Source organism: Rhinatrema bivittatum, chromosome 7 (genome assembly GCF_901001135.1).
Source record: "Rhinatrema bivittatum chromosome 7, aRhiBiv1.1, whole genome shotgun sequence".
NCBI lineage: Eukaryota > Metazoa > Chordata > Amphibia > Gymnophiona > Rhinatrematidae > Rhinatrema > Rhinatrema bivittatum.
The window spans coordinates 276899648-276925508 of NC_042621.1; the positions used below are offsets into that span (position 1 = coordinate 276899648).

At 43.7% G+C, this 25861-nt stretch overlaps 1 protein-coding gene across 1 annotated transcript in view; it reads left to right on the plus strand.

Moving 5' to 3' along the window:
• PDCD11 (programmed cell death 11) overlaps positions 1-25861 on the plus strand; it is a 134714-nt gene that overhangs the window by 20799 nt on the left and 88054 nt on the right. The window contains exons 10-16 of the mRNA XM_029610292.1: positions 747-871; positions 2932-2992; positions 13200-13346; positions 14842-15093; positions 16786-16926; positions 17162-17356; positions 20630-20800. Coding sequence (XP_029466152.1) covers positions 747-871; positions 2932-2992; positions 13200-13346; positions 14842-15093; positions 16786-16926; positions 17162-17356; positions 20630-20800 — 1092 coding nt within the window. The remainder of the gene's footprint in view (positions 1-746; positions 872-2931; positions 2993-13199; positions 13347-14841; positions 15094-16785; positions 16927-17161; positions 17357-20629; positions 20801-25861) is intronic.

A 25861-nucleotide genomic window follows, 5' to 3' on the forward strand; every position in this document is an offset into this window, starting at 1 on the left:
AACATAGATGAGGTTCACTTACATAGGTGGCAAGTAAACATTTTAAAGCAGAAGGAAGAATCCTATTACAAAAAGATAAAGTCCATGGCTGGCAGGTCTGAAAAATGGGGAAGAAGCACAAGGAGATTAGATGGAAGCGGGGGGGGGGGGGGGGGGGGGTGAATGCTAACCTTTGAACAGAGAAGGGGGGCACAGAATGTATGTATGAGGGAGAACTGGTTCCATAAAGCAAGAACCGTGGAGGTGAGGGGCAGAAGCAAACTTTGAGCTACGCTCAGAACTTTCCCCGCGTTGGGTTGCAGTCTTGTTGTACAAGGAAGGCGCTCTCTGTAAATATGAATTCAATTAACTAAATGGATGCAGCCTCAAAGCACAGTCCAGGCAGCACCACGTTCTCTGCTCCAAGGGAGTCGGACGCAAAGTGGCAAGGCGAAGCCCCAAACCAGACGCAGCTTAGGGTGGCCATGCTTGTGTTCCTGCACCCCCTGGCATTGCTCAGAGTGTGGCTTAATGCATTTATGCTTTCCCCGTCGCCCTTGGCAAAGTTCCTTTCATGTGCAGGATTTAATGGTAGGGGCAAAGCATGAGAGAAGGGTTGTAAATTTACTTTCATCGGTTTCTAAATTGATGTGAATGGAGGGGGTGTACCCCCATTTCTCTCTTTAGATCACTCCTGCTTGCTGGGGAGTTTTTGTGCAAGTTCGTGTAAGTCTCCTTTGTCGACAAATTACGACTGTTCTTTGCAGAAGAATCATCTTTCGGATTCAAAGCAGTCCTTCAGCCCCGAAAAGTTTAAGAGAGGCAGCAAGCATACTGGTAGAATTGTTGACTATAGTCCGATGGACGAAGTGGCTTTGCTGTCTTTGAAAACGTAAGTAAAATGCAGAATTGATATTTCTCAAAAATGCAAATGCAGCAAAGTCTTGTAAACTAGGAACAGGATGAGCTGCTCCTGGTATTGCATTTTTGTATGTGTGGAGTTAATAGCTTTGAATTTTTTTTGTTTCGTCCTTGACTGCCTACAGGTATGCATTAACCCAAATTTAAATCTGTTACCAAAAACGAAAGCAGAGCCATGCATATTTTCAAGATGGCCAAAGATAATGATCTCCAGTGCAAGGAACAGCTTAGATGCTGAGAGTTCCTTTCTAGGAATACATAGAAGATACATAGAAGGTACAGAGAAGGGCTACCAAAATGATAAGGGGAATGGAACAACTCCCCTATGAGGAAAGACTAAAGAGGTTAGGACTTTTCAGCTTGGAGAAGAGACGACTGAGGGGGGATATGACAGAGGTGTTTAAAATCATGAGAGGTCTAGAACGGGTAGATGTGAATCGGTTATTTACTCTTTCGGATAGTAGAAAGACTAGGGGACACTCCATGAAGTTAGCATGGGGCACATTTAAAACTAATCGGAGAAAGTTCTTTTTTACTCAACGCACAAATAAACTCTGGAATTTGTTGCCAGAGAATGTGGTTCGTGCAGTTAGTATAGCTGTGTTTAAAAAAGGATTGGATAAGTTCTTGGAGGAGAAGTCCATTACCTGCTATTAAGTTCACTTAGAGAATAGCCACTGCCATTAGCAATGGTAACATGGAATAGACTTAGTTTTTGGGTACTTGCCAGGTTCTTATGGCCTGGATTGGCCACTGTTGGAAACAGGATGCTGGGCTTGATGGACCCTTGGTCTGACCCAGTATGGCATTTTCTTATGTTCTTATGTTCTTATGATTCAGTAAAAACGTGATCGGGTACTTTTGTGATGATATACATCAGAGCTTGGTTAGGTACACTGTGCTAGAAGATTACATAATCCTAGGTTTTGCATTCAGTCTGCTTTGATACATTTTGTAGGAATAGTGTGGGTGGGGTTTTTTTGTGTTTATTTTTTATATCCGCAGTGTTGGATAATAGTGAGATCAATAGGAATACAGAAATTTATTCTTAATTCTGTTACTTGAACCAGAGATCAGTTGCTTCATAAAATTATGAGGACGAATCGCACAGGATCCTCTGCTTTAGTCCCTGATTTCTCCCAACACCCGCAGCCGCTTACAACTTGATACTGCAGCTGCTTTGTGTGACAAGACGTGTGGATGCCAGTCGCTTCCAATGATTCCCAAACCTGTTCTCTGGACCCTTTAACCAGTTGGATTTGCAGGATATCCACAGTGAATGCGTGTGCAAGTTTCATCTGGTGCCTATTGATTGTGGACAACCCGAAAACTCGACTGGTGGCGGGATTCCGAGAACAGGTTTGGGCATCTTCATAAGATCAGTCCTCTCTGCTCCTCAGGTCTTCAGTAAGATTCCAAGATCCTCTCCCTTTGCCTCCAACGACAGGGAGCAGTGTTGCTGTAAAAGTTACCTTTTTGCAGGTTCAGAAATTTCATTAGCTAAAGTTGCTGGTTAGAAAGCAAAGTAACTAGTTTCTATGAATCTTTTTTTTTTTTTTTTATAACTTTGGGCCACAACTTCAAACTGAGAATTGTGTGTTCTATTTTTTTATTTGTATTTGGCTGCAAATTTACAAATATCTTTTATGGTAAAAAAACCCCCAAAAAACCTTTTTTGTCATCGTACCTCCATTTTCAGGGATAATAGCTAGCGGGAAACATGGCACAAAAAGTAACAACGTTTTATGCTTATAGGGACTGTATTTAACTTACAGGCCAAAACAAAGTGCAAAAACCCACAAGTTACTTTGCTTGCCCAGTTTTGAGAGACCATCTGGGACAGGGTGGGTAAAAAAATTATTTTTAATTTTTTTAGCCTGAAAATTAAAAATTTGGCCATTACTTCCCCAAACAGATTTATAACTGCAGGAGAAATTGTTGTAGTCCACCACAGCCGATAGGATTGTTTTCTCATTTTAACACTGTGGCTTCAGTCATAATTTGTTTTGAAAACTTTCTCCCCGTTTCTAGGCATATTATCGAGGCTCCATTTTTAAGACATCAGGACATTCTGCCTGGGCAGATGATTGCAGTAAGGTCCTACTGAAATTCTAACGTAATACCTAATGTACTTGATGAATGCTAACTTTATTTTGATTTTTTTAAAATAAATTCTTGTGCACCTTTTTTTGTTAGTGCAAAATAAGTATTAAATCAGCAGGCCAAGCTAGGCTCTTTAAAATATCATCCTTACTCCTCCTTGGCTGTCTTGCTTCTCTCTTGTTTATAATTCTCAAGTTTCCTTTCTAGTATATGGCTTAGATTTTATTTTTTTTCTTAGCACATTTAAAAGATTTGAAAAACCATTATTTCCTAGCATGTAGCCAGATGGACTTAGTACCAATGGGGTTTATGCTCCCCTGCCAGCAGATGGAGATGGAGTCAGGTTTCAAAGCTGATGTCATCCTAGATACACCCCTGCAGTGACCTCAGCCCTTCAGTATTTCTCAGTCTCCAGCAGATGTGGACATGCTTTCCCTATGGGGATTGCTGTAGCTTTTGGAAGAAGAAATTCTACTTTTAAATTGGAGAAAAGATTGAGCCCCGCTCTCCTGAGGTGATGCGTAAAGGTCCCTCCCCCAGTTGAGAATTCCTGAGGTGACTTCCGAAATCCCTCAGAGGTGTGCCTTGGTCCGGTAGCTGGTTCCTGGCATGGACTTTGGTGCTGAAGCCGTTAAAAGGCAGCGGGGGCAGGAAGCCGAGTGTGGAGTGACTGCCAAAGCCCTCTCTCCCCGCAGCCAGAGACCCGTGTCTGTACGCCACTGGTAAGCACTGAGCCCAGGTAAGTTAAAAAAAAAAAAAAAAAAGAGATGAGGATTTCCTCCTGAGGCAGAGAAGTTGGAGAGGTTTTGGTAAGACTTCCTCCAGTCTCCTTGTTCAGCGTGCCGAACCGATGTCCTTCCTGATCCCGTTGGGGTAAAGGGAAGTGGGGTTATGAGTGGGTTGAGCAGACCCCCGGAGGGTTAGACCCCATTTTAGGCTTGGTCAGCACACCGCATGGTAGGCCGCAGCAGCACCATATGGTACACGTTTTTGTGCCTGTATTACCCGCCATAGAGCTTCGGTACGCACAGCGCATGTCGGCTCTCTGCACACACTGTACGCATAATGCCAAGCACAGGCTGTGTGCATAGTGGCACACGCGTACATACGTGCACGATTTACTAAGTGCAGAATACAAGAAAAGCTGGGCGCATGGGCTGTGTGTGCGCCCTGCTGTGGCCCGCGTAGGCACCCAAAATCTGTGCGCATAAAATTTTAAGTGCAAGCCATCTGAACATGCAGTTACCGTTGCCATTAGCTCTGGCAGCAAAGAAACAAACACCTTTCTCTCAGCGCTGCTTGTCATATTAGGACTGCACAGTCTGACCTGGATTCTTGCTTATGTCAGCAATGTGAGGAAGCCCAGGGAGAGTTGGCCTACTAGGCCTTTGCTAAGCCCAGCTCCTCCCATTCATAGGATGGGTCGGCCACAGCCTTAACCTGAAGTACCTCAGGTCCTGGTATTTAAAATTTTTATATACCATTGTTCCGTATTCTATCTCAACGGTTTACATAAAATGTAATTAGAAAATATAAAAAAACAATATTTGGGGAATTGGGGACTATCCAGGATGGATCTGATGGCGACGTTCCGGAATGCCAAGGCACCCCGCTTCTTCAGTCGCCGATGAGAGACAGGAGCGGAGGGGGTAGTTGCTCTAGTTCTTCCCTGGCCCGCAAACGTTCTCCTTTGTGTTTCCACCGTGGCCTCTGATCGGCAAGTGATCAGGCGAGTGGAGCTGCATCCGTCCAATGTGATCCTCGTGGCTCCGGAGTGGCCACTGCGCCCCTGGTTTGCGGATCTGGTCAACCTTAGTGGTGGACAGACTGCTGAGGTTTCTGGATCTCCTGAACCTTCTACATCAGGGGCCCATCTGTTTCGACCAGGTAGATTGCTTTTGTCTAGTGGCATGGCTTTTGAGAGACAGCGTGTGAGAGACGAGGGTTATTCGGATGCCGTGGTGGCTACGCTCTTAAGATCTCGCAAGACGTCCACTTCTGTCTTATGTCCGTGTATGGAAAGTCTTCGAGTCATGGTATATGTAGCGTCAGGTTGCTGCAACTCAGGCGAAAGTCTCAAGATATTCTGTGTTTCTTGCAAGATGGGCTAGCCAAGGGATTGTCTTATAGTTCCTTCAGAGTGCAGGTGGCAGCTCTTGGTTCTCAGCGTGGTCCCATACAAGGGGTGATGGTGGCGCATCTGGATGTGGCTCGTTTTCTTCGGGAAGGGGGGGAGGGGCAAGCATTTGCGGCCGCTGGTACGGCTTCCTTGTCCTTCGTGGAGTCTAAATTTGGTCCTTACGGCCTTGTGTTCGGCGCCCTTTGAGCCGTTAAAGCGGGCGATGTTAAAAGACCTCACCTTAAAAAGCTGGTTTTCTGGTGGCTATTACGTCGGCTCGTAGGGTGTCTGAGGCCAGGCGCTCTCTTGCAGGGAACCCTTCTTAAGGATTTTGGATTCTGGAATATCATTGCTGGCGGTTCTGTCTTTTCTTCCAAAGGTGGTTTCCTCGTTCCATTTGAATCAATCAGTGGAACTTCCATCTTTCTCAGTCCTGGACTGTTCGGATCCTCTTTCTAAGGATTTGAGGAAACTGAATGTTCGCAGAACCTTACTGCATTATTTGGAAGTCACGAACAGTTTGTGAGTCTCGGATCATCTGTTTGTGCTGTGGAGTAGTCCAAAACGAGGCAATATGGCATCTAAGACCACTATCGTTCGATGGCTGAAAGAATCTATATCTTCAGCATATTTGCTGCATGGTAAACCTTTGCCAGTAGGTCTTCGAGCTCATTCTACCCGCTCCCACGCGGCATCTTGGGCAGAATGTCAGCAAGTTTCACCACAAGAGATTTGCAGGGCGGCTACGTGGAAGTCTTTGCATACTTTTGCGAGGCATTACAGGCTGGATGTCCAGGATCCTGGTTCTGGAGGATTTGAAGGTGTGCTCAAGCAGGCCTCTCCGGATCCCATCCCAGGTAAGAAGAGCTCCCAGGAGTCTAGACTGATCCAGGTACGTACAGGGAAAGGAAAATTGGTTCTTACCTGATAATTTTCATTCCTGTAGTACCACGGATCAGTCCAGAGTCCCACCCGTTTATGGCATACAGGCAACGGAGAGCCAGCTCGTTGCAGTTTTTGTTGTTAATTATGGTCTGCAGATCAATATTCTATACCGTGCCGAATGGGTTCTGTTCCCATTTGGGGTTAGTGTTCCATTTTGGGTTCTAGGTTACTGTGTATAGTTAGTTTGGTTTTGAGCCATTCTGCTTTGTGACTGAGTAATACTGATGGACTTTGGGTGGCACCTCAGGGTATAGAACAGAGTCTGTCTAAACTTCTCTGTTTCCTTCTGCTGGAGGGGAGGCAAAACCCAGGAGTCTGGACTGATCCGTAGACCTACAGGAACGACAATTATCAGGTAAGAACCAATTTTCCTTTCATATGAATTAGCAATTGTTTAATAGCAGAAAGATAAATCTGGACTAATTTCAAGGCATTATTGATTGTCTTTAATTGGAACTAGAAATTGAATGTCATCGCATAAAGATAGTGTGTAATCCCTAAACCAGCCAGGAGTTGACACCATGGTAACATGTATATATTAAAAAGAGTAGCGGATAAAGAAGATCCCTGAGGTACACCAGAGTCAAGACTGACCTTTTTAGATAAGGAGTTACCAATTTTTATTTGAAAGATTAGATTCTATAAATAGGAGACAAACCACTGTAATCTAATGCCATAAAACTATTTTCAGATAACCTACGGATTAGGATTTGATGATTTACTGTGTCAAAGGTGGCCGATAGGTCAAGTAAGACCAATAAGTATGATTGTTCTGCATCAAAGCCTCTTAATAGAGTGTCTGAAAGAGCAAGAAGTAGTGTTCGGTATTAAAAATGTTTTTCTTAATCCAAATTATGAGGGAAAGAAATTGTGTATCAGTGTGACCTGTGAGTTGAACTTCAACAACATTTTCTAATATTTCAGCTAAAAAGGATAGGTTGGATATTGTGCTAAAACAAACATGGTAGGATCAGAGTTTTTCTTTTTTAAAATTGGTTTAACCACTGCACATTTTAGTAGAGGAGGGATCACACCTTCACTTAATGAATCTAAAGGATGCGTTACTGGATTTAATTTTTTAATAATGGTTTCAATTTCAATGGTGGAGAGACACTTTGGAATGAGACTGGAAAATTGGGCATCCAAATGGCAGATGAAATTTAATGTGGATAAGTGCAAGGTGATGCATATAGGGAAAAATAACCCATGCTATAATTACACAATGTTGGGTTCCATATTAGGTGCTACAACCCAAGAAAGAGATCTAGGCGTCATAGTGGATAACACATTGAAATCGTCAGCTCAGTGTGCTGCGGCAGTCAAAAAAGCAAACAAAATGTTGGGAATTATTAGAAAGGGGGAATGGTGAATAAAACGGAAAATATCATAATGCCTCTGTATCGCTCCATGGTGAGACCGCACCTTGAATACTGTGTACAATTCTGGTCGCCGCATCTCAAAAAAGATATAATTGCAATGGAGAAGGTACAGAGAAGGCTACCAAAATGATAAGGGGAATGGAACAGCTCCCCCATGAGGAAAGACTAAAGAGGTTAGGACTTTTCAGCTTGGAGAAGAGACGGCTGAGGGGGAATATGATAGAGATGTTTAAAATCATGAGAGGTCTAGAACGGGTAGATGTAAATCGTTATTTACTCTTTCGGATAGTAGAAAGACTAGGGGGCACTCCATGAAGTTAGCATGGGGCCCATTTAAAACTAATCGGAGAAAGTTCTTTTTTACTCAATGCACAATTAAACTCTGGAATTTGTTGCCAGAGAATGTGGTTAGTGCAGTTAGTATAGCTGTGTTTAAAAAAGGATTGGATAAGTTCTTGGAGAAGTCCATTACCTGCTATTAAGTTCACTTAGAGAATAGCCACTGCCATTAGCAATGGTTACATGGAATAGACTTAGTTTTTGGGTACTTGCCAGGTTCTTATGGCCTGGATTGGCCACTGTTGGAAACAGGATGCTGGGCTTGATGGACCCTTGGTCTGACCCAGTATGGCATTTTCTTATGTTCTTATGAAGACCAAGAGGGGAACATCTTGCGGTTTTAAAACTTGTTATTGTGAATTGGATAGAATCTTATTAAGAAGGTTTTGGATCTTTTCTTTTAAAAAGTGGGCAAGCTAGTTACATTTATCGGCTGGTAAGATTAAATCATCCCTAGGTGCATCTGTTAGATTTTGGACCATAGAAAAAAGCAGTCTTAAGATTAAATTTGATATATTTAAATTTTTTTTTGTGAAATGTTTTTCCGTAGTATTAATTAACTCGACTCATCGAGGGTATCCCTGGCAGGGACCCGGATGGCACAGATGAAGATCCAGATTCTTTGGAAGATGGGGAAATCCCATGCCCCACCCCTCCCCGGTTTAGAACTGTATCGGATCATGTTACAGTTGTTCCATAGACACAAATTGCTGGCCAGACCCTGAAGATGCTGGGAGTTCCTGGGGCAGACTCTTATGATGGAACCAAAGAAAAATTCCATTCTTATTTCCCTACAGAAAGCCTCTTGCTACTTTCCAGTACTGGAAGCCATCCGGGAGTTGATTGACCTGGAATGGGATGCCCCAGAAGCAAGTTTTAAAGGTGGATGAGCATTAGAAACTCTATACTCACTGGATCCGGCAGCGAGAGAACCTTAGTGTTTCCCTAAAGTGGATTCACTGGTCTGTGCCATCTCTAAGTGAACAACTATCCCAGTGAAGGGAAGAGTGGCCTCAAAGGATGCGCATGAAAGGCGGATGGAGTCCATTCTTAGGCCTTGACGCAGTAGCAATGACCTTACAGATTGCTTCTTGTTGTTCCCTGGTAGCTCGTTCGTGCCTGCTCCTCTCTCAGGAGGTGGATAACTCGAGGGCAAATACCAGAGCGGTTATAGAACCCTCCACCACCTTTTTAGCTGATACAGGCTCGGACCTATTCCATACCTCAGCCAGAGTAGTGGCCTTGGTGGTGGCGGCCAGAAGGCAGCTATGGCTGCAGACATAACCTCCAAGGTAAATCTCACAAAGATGCCCTTTAAAGGATCACTCCGGAAGCGAATTGGAAAAGCTGGTCAGTAAATGGGACGAATCTCCAGCACTCTGGCTACCAGAAGATAAGAGAAAACAGTTACAGTGCCCCTCACCCATGAGGGGGTTGATCCAGGGACTCCCAATGCTTTCACCCATACAGAAACTCGATATTTCAGAGGTCTCAGTCCTTTGGGAGGTCCTAGTCCTTTCAGAGTCGGCAGCCCAAGAGAGGGTCAGGCTTGGGTTCAGGTTCGTCCCGAACCCCCCAATGAAGTTTTGATGACCCACCCTCAGAACGAGGAGATAGGGGGGTCGACTGTCCCTTTTCTACCAACGGTGGGTCCAGATCACTTCGGACAAATGGGTTATTTGAGATGGATATGTGCTAGAATTTCACAGCACTCCTCAGGACATGTTCATGATGTCTCCTTGCCATTCCCAGCACAAGAAGCAGGCAATGGATACTACCCTGTTAAGGCTCCTTAGGGTGAGGGCTATAATGCCAGTACCTGTGCCCCAGAAAAATACAGAGCGTTATTCCATCTTTTTCATCATACCCAAGAAGGAAGGTTCCTTTTGCCCCATCCTGGGCCTCAAGAGCATCAGCCGACATCTACAAGTGATTCATTTCTGCATGGAAACCCTACGCTCTATGATTAATGGCCGTACAATCAGGAGAGTTCCTAACCTCCCTGGACCTATCCGAGGCCTATGCGGAGACTCCTGGTGGAGACCCCTCTGTGCCTCCCACCGCACATGTACCTGCTACAGCATGGACCGGTCCTTCAAGAGGATCCAACACTATTTTGTCTTATGGTTTGGCCTTTGAGAGGGATCACCTGATGAAGCGAGGATATTCGGTGGCAGTAATTGCCACCTTACTCCATGCACGGAAGTTCTCAACATCCCTAGCGTAGTGTGGGTTTGGAGAATATTTGAGGCCTGGTGCGAGGAACGCCATACTTCCCCCTCAGATGGTCAAAATCCCAATAATTCTGGAATTTTTGCAGAACGGCGTGAATAAAGTTTTGACCCTTAACTCCTTGAAGTTCCAGGTAGTTTCTCTCTCCTGTTTAAGGATTGAGGTGAACGGAACTTGCCTATCAGCTCATCCAGATATGGCCCATTTTCTGAAAGGGGTGAAGTACCTCCTGCCACCCTTTGTGGAATCTCAATCTAGAACTGGAGTTTTTGGCAGGGCCTTCCTTTCGGCCACTGTGCAGTCTTTCCTTGCGTTTATTAACCCTGAAAACAATGTTCCTGGTGGATATTTGCTCGGTACATTGCATCTCTGAATTAATTGCATTGTCGTCTCGGGAACCGTTCCTCTGGAATACTCCAGGAGCATTACAGCTTCGTACCATTCAATCCTTCTTGCCAAAGGTAGTTTTGGAGTTTCATTTGAATCAGTCCATTTCATTGCTATCCCTAAATAAGCACAAGGACTGCGGAAGAATACTGCCTCCCCATTTGAATGTCGGTAGGCTTTTGGTGCAGTATCTGGAAGTTTCAGAACTGGTCCGAAAGACAAGACCATCTGTTTGTCCTTCACAGGGGAAGAAAGCAGGGCGAACCAGCTTCGTAGGCTACCATAGCTCACTGGATTCAGGAGGTGGTCACAGGAGCCTATGTGGAGGCAGGAAAGCCATTACCCCTTCAGGTTAAAGCTCATTCCACCAGGGCTCAGCCAGTCTCCTGGGCGGAAGCTAGAATGCTATCTCCCGTCGACATCTACCGATCGACAATGTGGTCCTACTTGCACACCTTCTCTAGGTTCTATCGCCTGGATGCTCAGGCCTGGGAGGGTGCTGCCTTTGCAAGGACAGTGTTAACTGGACCGCAGGCAGCCTCCTGCCCCGATCAGGCACAGCTTTTTGTACATCTTGAGTCCATCTGGCTGCATGCTAGGAAATGGAGAAATTACTTACCTGATAATTTTATTTTCCGCAATGTAGACAGATGGACTCAGCATCCTGCCCACGGCTGCCCAAGAATGGTGCCAAGGATTCGCCTGTGGTGTGAATATCTATTCCAAGAGATTTTGGGTAAGCTGTCATCCAGTCCCTAGATCAGTGCATCTATTACCTTACTGGGGTTCAGTGTTTGGTTGAGTACAGTTATGGTTTTCCATTTTTAATCAAGTTTTTTCAATAGTATGTCCACAGTGGCTTTTGAAGAGAATACTGAAGGGCTGAGGTCACTGCAGGAGTGTATCTAGGGTGACGTCAGCTTTGAAACCTGACTCTGTCTCCATCTGCTGGTAGGGGAACATAACCCACTGGTCCTGAGTCCATCTGTCTACACTAAGGAAATCAAAATTATCAGGTAAGTAATTTCTCCATTAATTTCAGTATGTCTGTCTTTTTTTTTTTTTTTTTAATATATTATTTATTAATTTTACAACTTTCAAACAAAGCATCCACTTTGTACCGAAATTTGGTATTCAAAACAAAATACGTATGCCAGAAAAATTAAGTAAAAGAAATACTCATTTCAATACCCATTAGACCAAATATATATTGGGGAGGAGTTCAGCAAAAATAGGAGAAATCTTAGGAAATTAAAAATAGAAATGACATAGCTCAATACGGCATGCGCACATTCCAAAAGGATGATTTAACCTAGACATAACTTGCTTGAAGCATAATCTTCTTGGAGTCTATGAAACTCTTAAGCTGTTCTGGTGAAAAAAGTACATAATTATCTCTATTATACTTGACAGTGCACTTGCACGGAAACCTTAGAAAGAAGGTTGCTCCAATGGCTTAAGGTATCTTGACGCAATGCCAAGAATCCCTTCCTTCTCTCCTACGTAGACTTCATTAAGTCTCGAAAATTCCTGACTTTTTGGCCCATGAAAAGTGCATTCGGTTTCTTTAAAGTAGCTTTTCATAACAATACTCTGATCTTTTTCAGTAAATAATATTAATAGTATGGCTCTTTCAGAGACTTCATAATTAGATGATTCTAAAAAAGTCAGTAAAATTATCTAAATCTACAGGAGGAATCAGAGATTGAACAGTAAAGCGAGAAGGCAAAAAGTACACTTTTAGCCGGGGGGGGGAGCTGATTCTGTAGTGAACTCCAAAACATCAAGGAGAAATATCTTCTTAAGGTAATTTGAGGGATCTCTCCCACAACCCTGGGAAAAATGTAATACTCGCAGATTTAAATGCCTTAAAGGTTTTTCCATAATCCCACTTTTCCTGTTTAAGACACCACCACGGTCTTGAATAATAGTAGACTGAGCTCCTTTAACACGCTGTATTTCTTCTCCCACATTTTTAAAGTTATCTGGAATTTCCTGTCGTTGAGTCATTGTTCTTAAAAAATAATACCTACTTGCTGAGAGAGTGAGTTAAATTTTTAAAGAACAGTCTGAGAAGGCTTTGCCCATAGAGGACATTGGATCCCGTAAAGACTCTAGGATAACCACCGTAGGCATGCAAAGCACTTTAAGAAACCGCCCCCTCCCCCATCCAGATTTACCTGTCATTTTGGGAGGGCTTTTTTTTTAATTAAGGGGGAACAAATTATGGCCACGCCCTCCCATCCTGCCCCCAGCATTTAAAATTCTCCTTCCCCGTGTCCAGTCTAAAGACTGCATGGGGTTTTTCTGATGGGGATCCACCAAAGCAGCCGTTTGATATGCTTAAGATTCATAATGTTCAGCGTGGCTGGGTAGGAAGAACATTTTAAAAAAGGTTTCAGCATGAATATCGCTTTACTAACGGAAGTGTAAAAATGAAGAAAGGGGGTTTCTGCTATCGGACGGTGAAGTAGCCCTCGTTGTATTATGTCAACCAGTTGTGCGGCATCGACTGCCGTAGGGAGACATACTGAGCTTTTGCATTCTGTGTTTATTAAGCAGTGGCCGAGTGTGTAAAGAAGAGATTTTTTGTGTACAGAGAAGAAATATATTTATTTTAAGTTCTCATATTCCGCTCGCTACAGAAACATCATTCTAAGTGAATTTCAGTTGAAAATGCCAATAATTTTATAACAAACATGAACCAAAGTCAAAGCTAGAAAAATATGTGCAAACCAAGGATCGGTGGCTTGTCTGATGCCAGGTAACCTATTCTCTTCCATTTGGGGACCTAGGGACGCGTGACAGCGTTGAAAGACTTTGGGATGCTGGTGAGAGTGAGTGACCACATAACGGGGCTGGTACCTCGCCTGCACCTGGCAGATGTACTTTTAAAGCGGCCCGAGAAGAAGTACCATGAGGGAGAGCAGATCAAATGCCGGGTAAGGCTCCCAGTGAGGCTGTGCTAGAGCTAAGTTCTCTTTTTAACCAGAGTGTTGGTGAACGTTTGGTTGCCCTTTCACTTCCCGCCCTGTATCGTTCAACTTTTCCTCGGGTGGAAGCCTGTGAAATCCATATGAAGATGGGCACAGTCTGAGATACTGAAAACACTGGGGGTGATAAACACTAAGAGGTGCGTATTCAAAAGCCATTTAGATGGATAACTTAGTTTTGGTATATTCAGCCTCTTATCCGGCTAGATTTTAGCTGGATAAAAAGAGGGTGTTCCGGGGCATAACTGGGAGGAGCTACTTACTGTCTGACTTAGACTTAGATTCATCAAAATGCTATAAGTATAGCGGAAATAGCACCCGTGATGATAAAGGGGGTGTGGTTAAGCTAATTTTCCTGCTCCTGCACCTCATAGGAATATCCGCAACGCACAATACATTTATCGCACCCGTGCTATTTATTTGCATCACGTGAATCACAAATGCCAGTTCGGGCGGGGAGAGAGAAACTCTGTAGAGACCAAGATGTAAGTTTTTACTATTTATACCACTGTAAGAGGGATCACTTATAACTCTGGGTGGGGTAGATTTGGGGGGGGGCAGTTTTACATACACAGAGATACGAAGAGCAAAGTTGACATCAGTGGAAATTTTCTGTCATTTGGAGTGATGAAAAGTAAAAGAGGAGTTGATTTGTACAATGTACTCTCTACCTCCCTCTCCCCGACTGGCATATTTGCGATTAAAAACCTTTTCAGTCAGCATGCATTAGGGCCTTATTGCAAAATGATGAATGACCCAGTTATCCGGCTAAGGTATCCAGTTAACTTTAGACCTGCTAATGAGCAGATCTGAAGTTAGCCGATTATCTTATCCTGCTAACTTTAAACTTATTCGGGTACATTCAGCGGCACAGCCGCACCACTGACTATATGCTAGCTAAGGTAACCAGATAAGTCGTATCTGGCTAACTTACTTTAATATCTGATTCACTGTTTTTCCCCACAGACACAAAATGGGAGAAAAGCCTTAATGAATCTGGCCCTTAGCTGGCAATATCTGAATATTGACCTTGAGGATGTCGTTTTCTTCATTAAGGCCTACCTCAAAACCTGTCTGCACCCCTACTTGCCCCCTTTCCCAGTTCCCTACCTTTCCCAGTCTGGTCATCCTGTTAATCTGTTGCTGTAAGGTTGGATCTTTGAAATAAATGCACAGTTTAGGCGTGTTTAAATTAAAGTACCTGCATTTGTGTCTTAATCCTGCAGGACTGTTAAAGACCCCCTATCTTTCTTTTTGCCAAACAACTTTATCCTTGCCTTGGAAAACTGCATTACTTGCTGTCATTCTGTGTTTTGTTTTGTTTTTTTTAATAATGTTTGAGAAAGTGAAAGCCTTCCACACTTTAGAATCTATTTGCCCAGTTAGTAGCCAAAGCCCCGAAAGTCCTCCTCTTTTGTTATAATCAGCTCACCGCATCTTTTAGGTTTTGACGATTATTCCTGAATCAAAGAAGCTGATTCTGACTCGGAAGAAGACCCTGATAAGTTCCAGGCTGCCAATCATTGCCAGTTATCAGGACGCGAAGCTTGGCATGGCTACCCACGGCTTCATCACTCGAATCAAGGACTTTGGCTGCATTGTTCAGTTTTATAATAACGTCCGAGGCCTGGTTCCAAAGAACGAGCTCAGCACAGAGCCGGTACCCTTCCCAGAGAAAGTCTTCTACGAAGGACAGGCAAGTGCAGGTTTGAAATTCAGAGCACGGCATTCTACCAGTAACAAATTTCAAGAAGAAAGGGGGCTGGGAGGAAATATTGCTTTGCTGAGAAGGATGGTAGATGCCTGGAATAACCTACTAGCGGAGGCGATAGAAATGAAAACTGACGGTATTGATGAGAGTAGTGGTAATTGTAAAAGTTAACATGAGACTTGCCATACTGGGTTAGAGCAAAGGTCATTCAAGCCAGGTTTCCTGTTTCCAGCAGTGGCCAATCTAGGTCACAAGTACCTGGCAGGACCCCAAAAGGTCAATAGATTCCATGTTGCTTATCACAGGGATAAGCAGTGGATTTTCCAAAGCTCACCTTAATAGTGATTTATGGATTTTTCTTCCAGGAACTTGCTCAAACCTTTTTTAAATGCAGCTACACTAACCGCTTTTACCACATCCTCCAGCAACAAATTCCAGAGTTTGTGTTGAGTATAAAAATATTTTCTCCTATTTGTCTTAAATGTATTACCTAGTAACTTCATTGCATATCCCCTAGTCTTTGTACTTTTTGAAAGTGTAAATAACTGATTCCCATTTACCCGTTCCAATCTATTCATTATTTTATAGACCTCTATCATATTTCCGTTCAGTTGAGAGTTTACATTAAAAACAAAAATGGGGGGGGGACCTCCCAGTGTTGATTTAAGTATGGAAACTTGTATGGTCGTCTAGCCAGAAAGATAGAGTACCAAAGAGTGAAAATATAAACCTGATTTGTGTAAGGAGAGAAGCAATAGCTTGCAGGCAGTCAGACACGTGCAGCTGGGATATAACCTTAGCCAAAGCAATGTATCATTATTATTATTACTACTACTGTTATTACTATTACTGCTTATCACTAACGAAGCAGTACTAGACATTCATGGCACTGAACAAAATCCCATAAGAGAAGGTCCCTGCTCTGTGGCATTCACAGTCTAATTGGGCAGACTGGTTGGGCCTCTTGATCTTTGCCATGTTGCTATATAGTTAAATGGTAGAGCTGGAACCGTGGCGCAGGAACAAGAACACGTTGAAGGTCTTTCTTTTTCTGGCCATTAATATTTTGGGCTTTCCTATGTGTCTTACTTTTTCAGATTAATATTTATTAATATTATTTACTCTTTCGGATAATAGAAAGACTAGGGGGCACTCCATGAAGTTAGCATGTGGCACATTTAAAACTAATCGGAGAAAGTTCTTTTTTACTCAACGCACAATTAAACTCTGGAATTTGTTGCCAGGGGATGTGGTTAGTGCAGTTAGTATAGCTGTGTTTAAAAAAGGATTGGATAAGTTCTTGGAGGAGAAGTCCATTACCTGCTATTAATTAAGTTGACTTAGAAAATAGCCACTGCTATTACTAGCAACGGTAACATGGGATAGACTTAGTTTTTGGGTACTTGCCAGGTTCTTATGGCCTGGATTGGCCACTGTTGGAAACAGGATGCTGGGCTTGATGGACCCTTGGTCTGACCCAGTATGGCATGTTCTTATGCTTATTTAACTCTTATCTTGTGTAACTGAAGAAAGACACAGTGGCTCCCAAAGAAAGAGATTTTATTGCTACTCCCTCTGCTACCATGGTTTGGGGCATAGCAGTGAATGAAAACTAAAAAAAAAAAAAAAATGCAGAATTCATATGTGACCCATAAATGTTTTTCTCTTTCTAACCAGGTTGTGAAAGTAATAGTGTTAAATTGTGATCCAGCCCTGGAAAGAATGCTTTTATCTTTCAAGCTAAGGGGGGATATTGCTCCTGAAGGAGGAGAGGCAGAACAGAGAAAGAAGAGAATATCGAAATACAAAACCGGAATGGTAATATTTTTAAAAGAACATCATCCATGGGAGGGTGTCCCAATGAAGACTTGTAATATAGTATAAATTTCTATTTTGTTGGTGCAAATGTTAACTTTGACCTATAATTTTCCTTGAAACTGTTGAATTATTTCAAAAATTTGAAGTGGCAAATCATTTTTTTCTTACGAAGGTTGTTGCTATACTTTTTTTTTAGCTTTGCACTAAAGTTTCTGTATTTTTGTCTTCCACTCAGATAGCAGACGTGAGGGTCTTGAAGAAAACCGAGGATGGACTGACAGTCTCTGTCTTGCCTGAGGAGGATCCAGCATTCCTTCCCATGATGCATCTTTCAGATCACATCACCAACTGTAAGCTGCTTTGGCATGGCCTTCGGGAGGGTGACGTGATCTCCAGGGTGATGTGCTTAAGTGACGTTGAAGGCCTCATTGTATCCTTTTCTTTCTACAAGTTTTGAACCTCTCGGGTTGCTATGCATCTTGATAATCTTTGGTCAGGTTTAGATGGTCTTCATATTCTGTATTTTGACCTTTGTTTAAGGGCTTTATCTTTTTTAAAATGTTTATTTTTTTTGTAGGAGCTCTTTACATTTTATGTACTATTTTTGCCATTTTGTATAAAAAGTCATTTCAGCCCGACCAACCCAAGAACTCTGGCATGACTGAAAGCTCCTTATAGGGTCCAGCTCAGTTGTTAAGTGCTGTGTACTACTATGCTGCAGGTCCCTGGTTTGGGTCTTCCTTTCAGTAGGTGGGCTGGGGATGTTGTAGCACCCGAAGGGGAGAATGGGGGATGGGTCATAGACTAAGGGTGACACTTTATGGCAAGATTCAGGGTCCATGATTGCAGGGCTCCAGAAATAGCCCTGGTGTATGGCCCTTGGCTCGAGACTACATCACTGCATTGATTGGACTAAAACCTAAGGGCCTGATTTTCAAAAACATTTACATGGGTGAAACTGGGTTTTACCCATGCAAATGCACTTTACCTCTGCAAGTACGCTCCTGAAAATTGCTACAATATATGCCATTAAACGGTCCATAAGATTTACTCATATAAGTGCAATGTATACACGAAAATGGCTGTTGAAAGTTGCTACAATATTACTCTTAAGCGCATAACTCTTTTTAAAATTCACTTGCATGTTGGGAGGAGATTTAAAATGGGGGGGGGGGGGGGAGGAATCACCAGGTAGTTGTGAGTGAAGGCCCAAGACATTAAGAACAGGAGAAAAAGTATTGACTCAAAATGGGAAAAAGAAAAGTTCTGTGTATATGAATTTATACCAGTTATACCACCGTGTCTCACGCTGGAGGATATAAGGAACATTAGTGAATTAACAAATCCGCCTCATACAGGTTGATATTATTTAGTGATCATTATTAATAGGCACTACTGGCCAGAATCACAGCTGCCTTTGCCTTCTATTTAATCATTGGTCTCTACTGACTCAGTGTTACGAAACGCGGGGGATATGGATAAACTTTAAATCTCTAATGTGGTGATGGTTAAGCAATAGTCAAAGCTCACGTACCACATCTGGGCTATCATAGGTGGATGATGAAGGATTCAAGCACTAAAAAGCTAAGTTGATTTTATATACATACATACTAAAAATATTAAAAATATGAGCACAGATTGCACAAAATTGAGTCTGTGGTGACTGATGATTAAAGAGAAGGCGAATGTGGCTGGTAGTGCCTTTGAGGAATGGTCACTAAATAACATCAACCTGTCTGAGGAGATTTGGTTGATTCACCATGAATATATTACCCGCACGTGCTCGTCTGCAACAGAAGTAGCAATGTGCAGGGAAGAAGCGCTTTTCAAGAACTATTAAAAATTTGATTTGCTGCATAATTCGGGATTTGCAAAGGGAACTGTGAAGTATTCCTGGCAGCATTGGGAATTTCTTGGCAAGCCGGACAAGCTCGCCCTCAGCGTTCTTTGTGAGATCAGAGGACAGCTGATACCAAACTCCTGTTTTAGAGGGAAAATGATGCATCAAAAGGCCCTTCTTCCTCCTGACGACTAGTCCTATGGTTTGATGCTGTGGCATTTGAATTTTGCCAGCTCTTGAGTTCATTTATGTTTAAGAACATAAGTGCCATGCTGGGTCAGATCAAGGTCCGACTCAGTAGCCAGTGGGGGTCCTAAATACCTTATTTTCACATTTTGAACCAAACTGAAATTTAGTTCTCTCTTGCAAAGCAATGTAAAACAGTTAATGCATATTAATGACATGCAAATCAAATTTGTGCAATTGTTGCAAAAATTTAAACCACACCTCTTACCTTAACAGATCTGTGTTAACTTTTGCTCATTTTAACACGTAGGCAATGAGCTATTTTTGCATCTCATTACCTTTCTTAGCATAGGGTTTTGTGTTAAAACGGTTGCAAGCTAATCCATGCACGTAGACGAGACCCTGCATACTAAAAGGTGACTTTTAAAAGCCCAGTGCATGTCAAAATTGAGAGATCTGCGCCCAAGTCGGGTTGTCACGAGGCCACCGAATTTTAAAAGCCACCCAGATGCGCACGTATCTCCCACTGCGGGCAAATCTCACTCAATTTCAAAAAAGGGCTTGGCGTGGGCATTTCAGGGTGTGGCCAAAAGATGTGCGCACTGCTGCGTAAGTTTACTTCTGCTGTGGAGGAGGTGTAATTTGTTAAAAAAAAACCCTGCCTTTTTGGAGGGGTTTAAAGGGTCTGGGGTAACTGTGGGGAGTGTAGGCTATTAAACGGGGGGGGGGGGGGGGGGGGGGGTTTGAGAATTTAGCTTAACACAGGGCGAATTGATAGAGAAACTGATGAAACCGGTCATGGGGTGGATACACGCCAGTTTTTAAAATACCCCGACTTACATGGTAGAAATGGGATTTACGTGTCTAGGCGCACAACCACTTAAAATTAGGTGCACACGTGCATGCGCTCAGGCTGTTTTATAACATGCACGTGAATATGTAAAATCTCCATGTCCCTGGGTGTGCGCTGACATGTTCCAGTGTGTGCCTGTGCGCCGCTTTTAAAGTTAACATCAAACAGCGCTTTTAACGCACATTGAAGCTTGCGCAAGCATTACTGTGGCCTCTGTGTGTCACACTTATCTGTTTCTATCTAAAGGACTTTTCACAGTATCTCGTTAGTATTTTGGTGGTCTGTAACTGTGATTTGCCTACATATTCACTATGGGCCTGATTCTGACCTTGCACATTAAGGGATTTGGCATATTCATTGAGCATTGTAGGTCTTTTTTATGCACTAAAACTGCTCAGACTGGAAAATCTTGTCGTCTGCACTTCTAGGGATTTTAAGGGCTTTTCATATAAGCATGACCATGAAAAAATATCAAATGCCTAGAACTGGCTTGTAGCTTGTGCTGTGCACCAGCAATGTTTGAACTGACCGACAGTCTGTGGTTGATATTGGTGAGCACTAGTTGGAAACAAATCTTAAACAGGGCAATTTTATAAGCTAAATTCCACCTCCCCTCTTGGTTTGGCCTAGGCCACATCAAGCGTCTTCATGTATTTTTATTCATAGGTGCAAGGGGTGCATGCAGGATATGAAATTTCTGCGCCGGTGGTTTCCAAGATTCTTTTCAAGAGTTTGATGTCGCAGGAAAGATATTAATGGAGTAAAATGCAAATTGTTTGATAGCTCCTCCTCCTCTGGGAGTTGTTCCTTAATTTGCTGCTCAGACCATGTGTAGAAAGCCTTCCGTGATGTCTGCTGTAGAGGAGGGGCTGGTGGTGAAGACCTTCTCTGAAGTCCATCAGGGGATGTTATTGACTGGCTTTGTGAAGAACATAATGACGTACGGAGTGTTTGTGGAGTTTCCCTACGGACTGTTCGGGCTGGCTCCTAAGTCTGTAAGTCAGAAAGCTTGGCTTTCGTCTCGGCGTTGTTGATTTCTTATGAAGCTGGACAGAATGTAGCAACGCACACTCACGCTCATGCTCATTTGTTATAATTTTCCTTTCCCGGATCAGTCCAGACCGTGGGTTGAGCCTCCTGTCCAGCAGATGGAGACAAACTAAAACAGAAAGGGTATCCTATATCAGGACAGAACCTACCCTGCAGCCCTTCTGTATTTGTCTGTCTCCAGCAGATGCAGGCAGCTCACCCTGCGGTTCCCTGGCTTTCTTCCTAGCCTGCAAGAAATTGAAAATCACACTTAACCTAAAATAAATAAATGACCTAATCCCCATGGTGGGGTGGAGGAGGGTGAAAAAAAGAGCTTTTTGAAAATTGCACACCCTGTACATGGGCAAAAGTGCTTTTACCTGCATTTTCATGGAGACAATCCTGGGCAAGGTAACAACACACGTAGTTCTTAAACTGTCAAAACCGCGTCCCTTGTTTTGGCTAAAAAAAAAGCATCCAAGAAGAATCAAGTGCAGCGCTGTATGGGTGCTTTTCCCTTGAGTAGTTTGCAAAAGGAAAGAAGGCTCATAATTCCCCTGTTGAGAACCAGTGCAAAATCCATAGATAAAAGTACTTCAGTTTTGAAAATTGCTCCTCATATTTTGGCAGCAGAAAAACAAAATCTGAATTCCCTGTACGTACACGGATCAGTCCAGACTCCTGGGTTTTGCCTCCCCTCCAGCAGATGGAGACAGAGATGTTTTGACTGAGCTGTCCTACATCCTGATGTACCACCTGCAGTCCGTCATTATTTCTCTGTTTCCAGCAGATGGTGGAGGTGCAAAACCTGCAGTCTGCGATAGAAAAAAAAAAATAGGACTGAAGTGAAAGAAAACCATCTCGCATCACACTTCCTAGAAACGTTTGGAGGTTTATTTCATACCTGGCATAGCAGGTTGGGGAGAAGGGCAGTAACTCCTCCAGCACTGTAACTTGCCTAGGTTTTTGTTCAGGCTGGGAGGTGTGTCTGGTAACAAGCTGCGGACTCGCAGGAGGACCCACCCATCCACAAAGGAAAGGAAATCATTTGCATGTGAGAGCACCAGAAGACAGAAATTTCCACCATCCTGAGGCTGCCCTCCGATAATGGCCCCTCCACTCTCCCCTGTGCATGGGGTTGCACCGGAGGGCATAGAGCTTGAGGCTTACAATAGAATTTTACTGCCTTTGGATGGGGACTTCTCCCAGTCCTACACCTTTTTTACAAGGAATGCTAATGATTTAATATTGGAGAAGCTTGCATAGTCGCCACTGCGGTGATGAATAGCTTTGTTACACATTTTTGGCACCTACGTTTTTCTCTCTTGTAGTAAAGTCCAGGAAATGAATGTAATCTGTGTTTTTCTACTTTTTAAAAATTTTTGATAAAACCATTTCCCTGCTGAGAGATTTTGAAAATATTTGGACTATAAATCAGATGACTGTCCAGATTTTTGGAATGGTTGAAGGTAGTACAGTGCAGAAGTCATAATAGCTGGTTTGGTCCTAGAGAAAACTACGAGCCCAGGGAGCTATCAAATTATCCAGCTAAAGTTAGCTGAATAACATGTCTGGGATACTTAGAGTGCTGCCAATTAAGCACACTGCTGATTATAGCCAGATAAACTTATCCAACTAATCTTAGGACTGCTTTCCAGAGCACGACTAGACTTGGCTGAATAAATTATTGGCTAACTCTAAATATCAAAGTTAGCAAGGTAATTTAGCTAGCTAACTTAACTTCACCCTAGAATTCCTGCAAGTTAGATAGGTAAGGTTTATTTGGCTAGCTACTTAGCTGGATAACTTGGAGGCAGCCAGGAGTTTTAAAAGCCCATGGTTTCTCCAGCTGAAACCCAGAGTTATTTGAATATTGACCCCCTACATTCATTGTGGGTTTTGATACTATTTACTGGACTAACGTGAGCTTTTAAAGACCACACGGGCACCACTTTCACACTGCAAAAGTGAAGGAAAGAAGCACATCTTGAGAAAGTAGCGTCATGTAACTTGTTGCAGAAAGCTTACTCCTAACTTGTTGGGTTTTTGTTTTTTTTTTTATTTTATCTTTATGCATTTTACAACAAAAATCACAAGATATCAATCTTGGAAAGAAAAATACAGAGAATTCAACATCATTTAACAAATACCCAACCATCAAACTAGTTATACTCTACAATTAAAGTCTACAAATGTTGGGGGACAGGATATACTCAATCTAAAGAAAAATCTAATATATCAAATAAATTCTCAGTAGCTCACAGAGACTCATTGCTTTATGAGGAACTTGGAACATCATCAGTAGGCCCAGCTGAAATCACAGGGGACTTCCCGATCAGGAATTGTCAGTTGGGGGGGGAATCATAAAAAATATATGTATTATTCGCATGTTTTATCATGCACTTACAAGGAAACTTAAGATGAAATGCCCCCCCAATCTGTAAGACCTGATGTCTCAAAAGAAGAAAGGCCTTCCTTCTCTTTTGAGTCTCGCGTGATACATCTGGATAAGCTCGAATATTACATCCTAAAAATGTATCATTCCTATGACAAAGGCACAGCTTTAATAACCATTCGTTATCAGGTTCCAATGCTAGGGTTACTATTAACGTTGCTGGTTCCGCTAGATCAGTGTCCGAAATCTCTAAAATAGCAGATATATTCATTAATGGATCCTGAACAGGTGCAGAGGCTGTTAGTCCAGGGGTCAGGAACCTATGGCTCGGGAGCCAGATATGGCTCTTTTGATGGCTGCATCTGGCTCGCAGACAAATCTTTAATAAAAAAGTAAAAATCTAACAAAATCCTCCACCCTCCTGACGCCCCCCAAGACCTCCAAAATTAATTTACTACAACGCCCACCCTCCTGACCCCCCCAAGACCTGCCAAAAGACCCTGGTGGTCCAGCGGGGGTCCAGGAGCGGTCCGGGAGCAATCTCCTGGACTTGGGCTGTCGGCTGCCAGTAATCAAAATGGCGTCGACGGCCCTTTGCCCTTACTATGTCACAGGGGCTACCGCCGCCATTGGTTGACCCCAGTGACATAGTGAGGGCAAAGGGCCGTCGGTGCCATTTTGACTACTGGCAGCCGACAGCCCAAGTCCAGGAGATCGCTCCCGGACCCCCGCTGGACCACCAAGGACTTTTGGCAGGTCTTGGGGGGGGTCAGGAGGGTGGGGGTGGTAGTAAATTTATTTTGGAGGTCTTGGGGGGCATCAGGAGGGTGGGGGGTTGTAGTAAATTAATTTTGGAGGTCTTGGGGGGGCGTCAGGAGGAGCACTACTGAGCTGCCATCTTGGATCCGCCCCCCCCCCTCCTAACATGTTTAATGCAGGCTCATTCTGATCTGACCTGTGTTGTGAATTTTCTGATTTGACCCTCGTATCGCTTTCTGTTCTCATTGGCACATAATTTATTTAGAGAAATAAAGGGCAACAGAAAAGCTGTAGTTGCTATGTATTGCCTGGATTAACTTATTTCCTAGCATGTAGCCAGTTGGACTCAGGACCGATGGGGTTGTGCTCCCCTGCCAGCAGATGGTGACAGTCAGATTTCACAGCTGATGTCATCCTACATACACCCCTGCAGTGACCTCATCCCTCCAGTATTCTCCATCTCCAGCAGATGGTGGACATACCTCTCCCTATGGGGATTACTGTAGTTTTTGGAAGGAGAAATTCTACATTTAAATTGGAGTAAAAATCAAACCCCGCTCTTCTCCAGTGATACCTAAAGATCCCTCCTCCAGTTGAGAATTCCTGAGGCGATTTCCGAGATCCCTCAGAGGTGTGCCTTGGTCCAGTAGCCAGTTCCTGGCGTGGACTTGCTGCTCGTGCAGCTGAAAGGCAGCGGGTGCAGAAGCCGAGCGCAGCGGTGTCGGCCAAAGCCCTCTCCCCCTGCACCCAGAGACCATCTGTGTACTCAAGTGGTAAGCGCTGAGTCCAAAGAAAAAGAGAGAAGAAAATATACCTCCCGGTGAGAGACGATTAGAGGGTTTTCGGTAAGACTTCCTCCCATCTCCATGCTTGGCACGCCATACTGAAGTCGTTCCTGATTCCATTGGGGTAAGGGGAAGTGGGCTTCCAAGCGGGATGAGTGGCCCCCCAGGGGGGCTAGGCCTCACTTTGGGCTTGGTCAGCACACCACATGGTAGGCTACAGTGACACCATCTTTTGTGCATCTTTGTACGTGCCATATTGCCTTCCATAGAACGTCAGTACGTGCAGTGCATCAGCTCTGCGCCCATAATGTCACACACGTACATACGCGCGCAACCTACTAAGTGCAGAATACAGGAAAAGCCGGGCGTCCTGCCTGGGCACTCAAAATCTGTGTGTATAAAATTTGTAAGCACGAGCCAATAGGACGCACAGTTACTGCTGCCAATGACACCAGCAGCCAAGAAACACAAGTGCCTTTCTGCGCTGCTTGTCATATTAGGGCTTCACCGTATAACCTGGATTCCAACTTATGTCAGCACTGTGTGAGGAAGCCCAAGGAGAGTTGGCCTCCCCGGACTTTAAGCCTGGCTCCTTTCATTCAGAGGATTGGTTAGCCACAGCCTTAACTGGAAGTACCCCACATCGGAGTACTCCCTTGACTGGGTCATTCATGGGAGAGGGAAATTCAGTGGCACCTACCCCAGTACCTCCTGGGCTAGGTATGGACCCAGCTGCCTTCTCTTGGGTGGAATTTTTCCAGGGTCTACAAGCCTTTGTACAGGCGCAGTCTCCTACCTCGCTTGCCCCTGTCCGGACAGAACCTCAGCTGGTAAGCCCTCCCTCTCCCAGTCCTATCAGCAGACCTCTAAGCATGCCTCGCTTTACCAAGGGCATCTCTGGTAGGGACCCATATGGCTCAGACGAAGGGGCAATCTGGACACCTTGGAAGAAAGGGAAATTCCCCCTGAGTTGTAACCGTATCGAACCATGTTGCTGTTTTTACATAGAGACGAATTGACGGCCTTGTTTTCCCAGACTTTGAAGATGCTGGGAGTCCCTGGGACCAATTCTATGACGGAACCAAAGA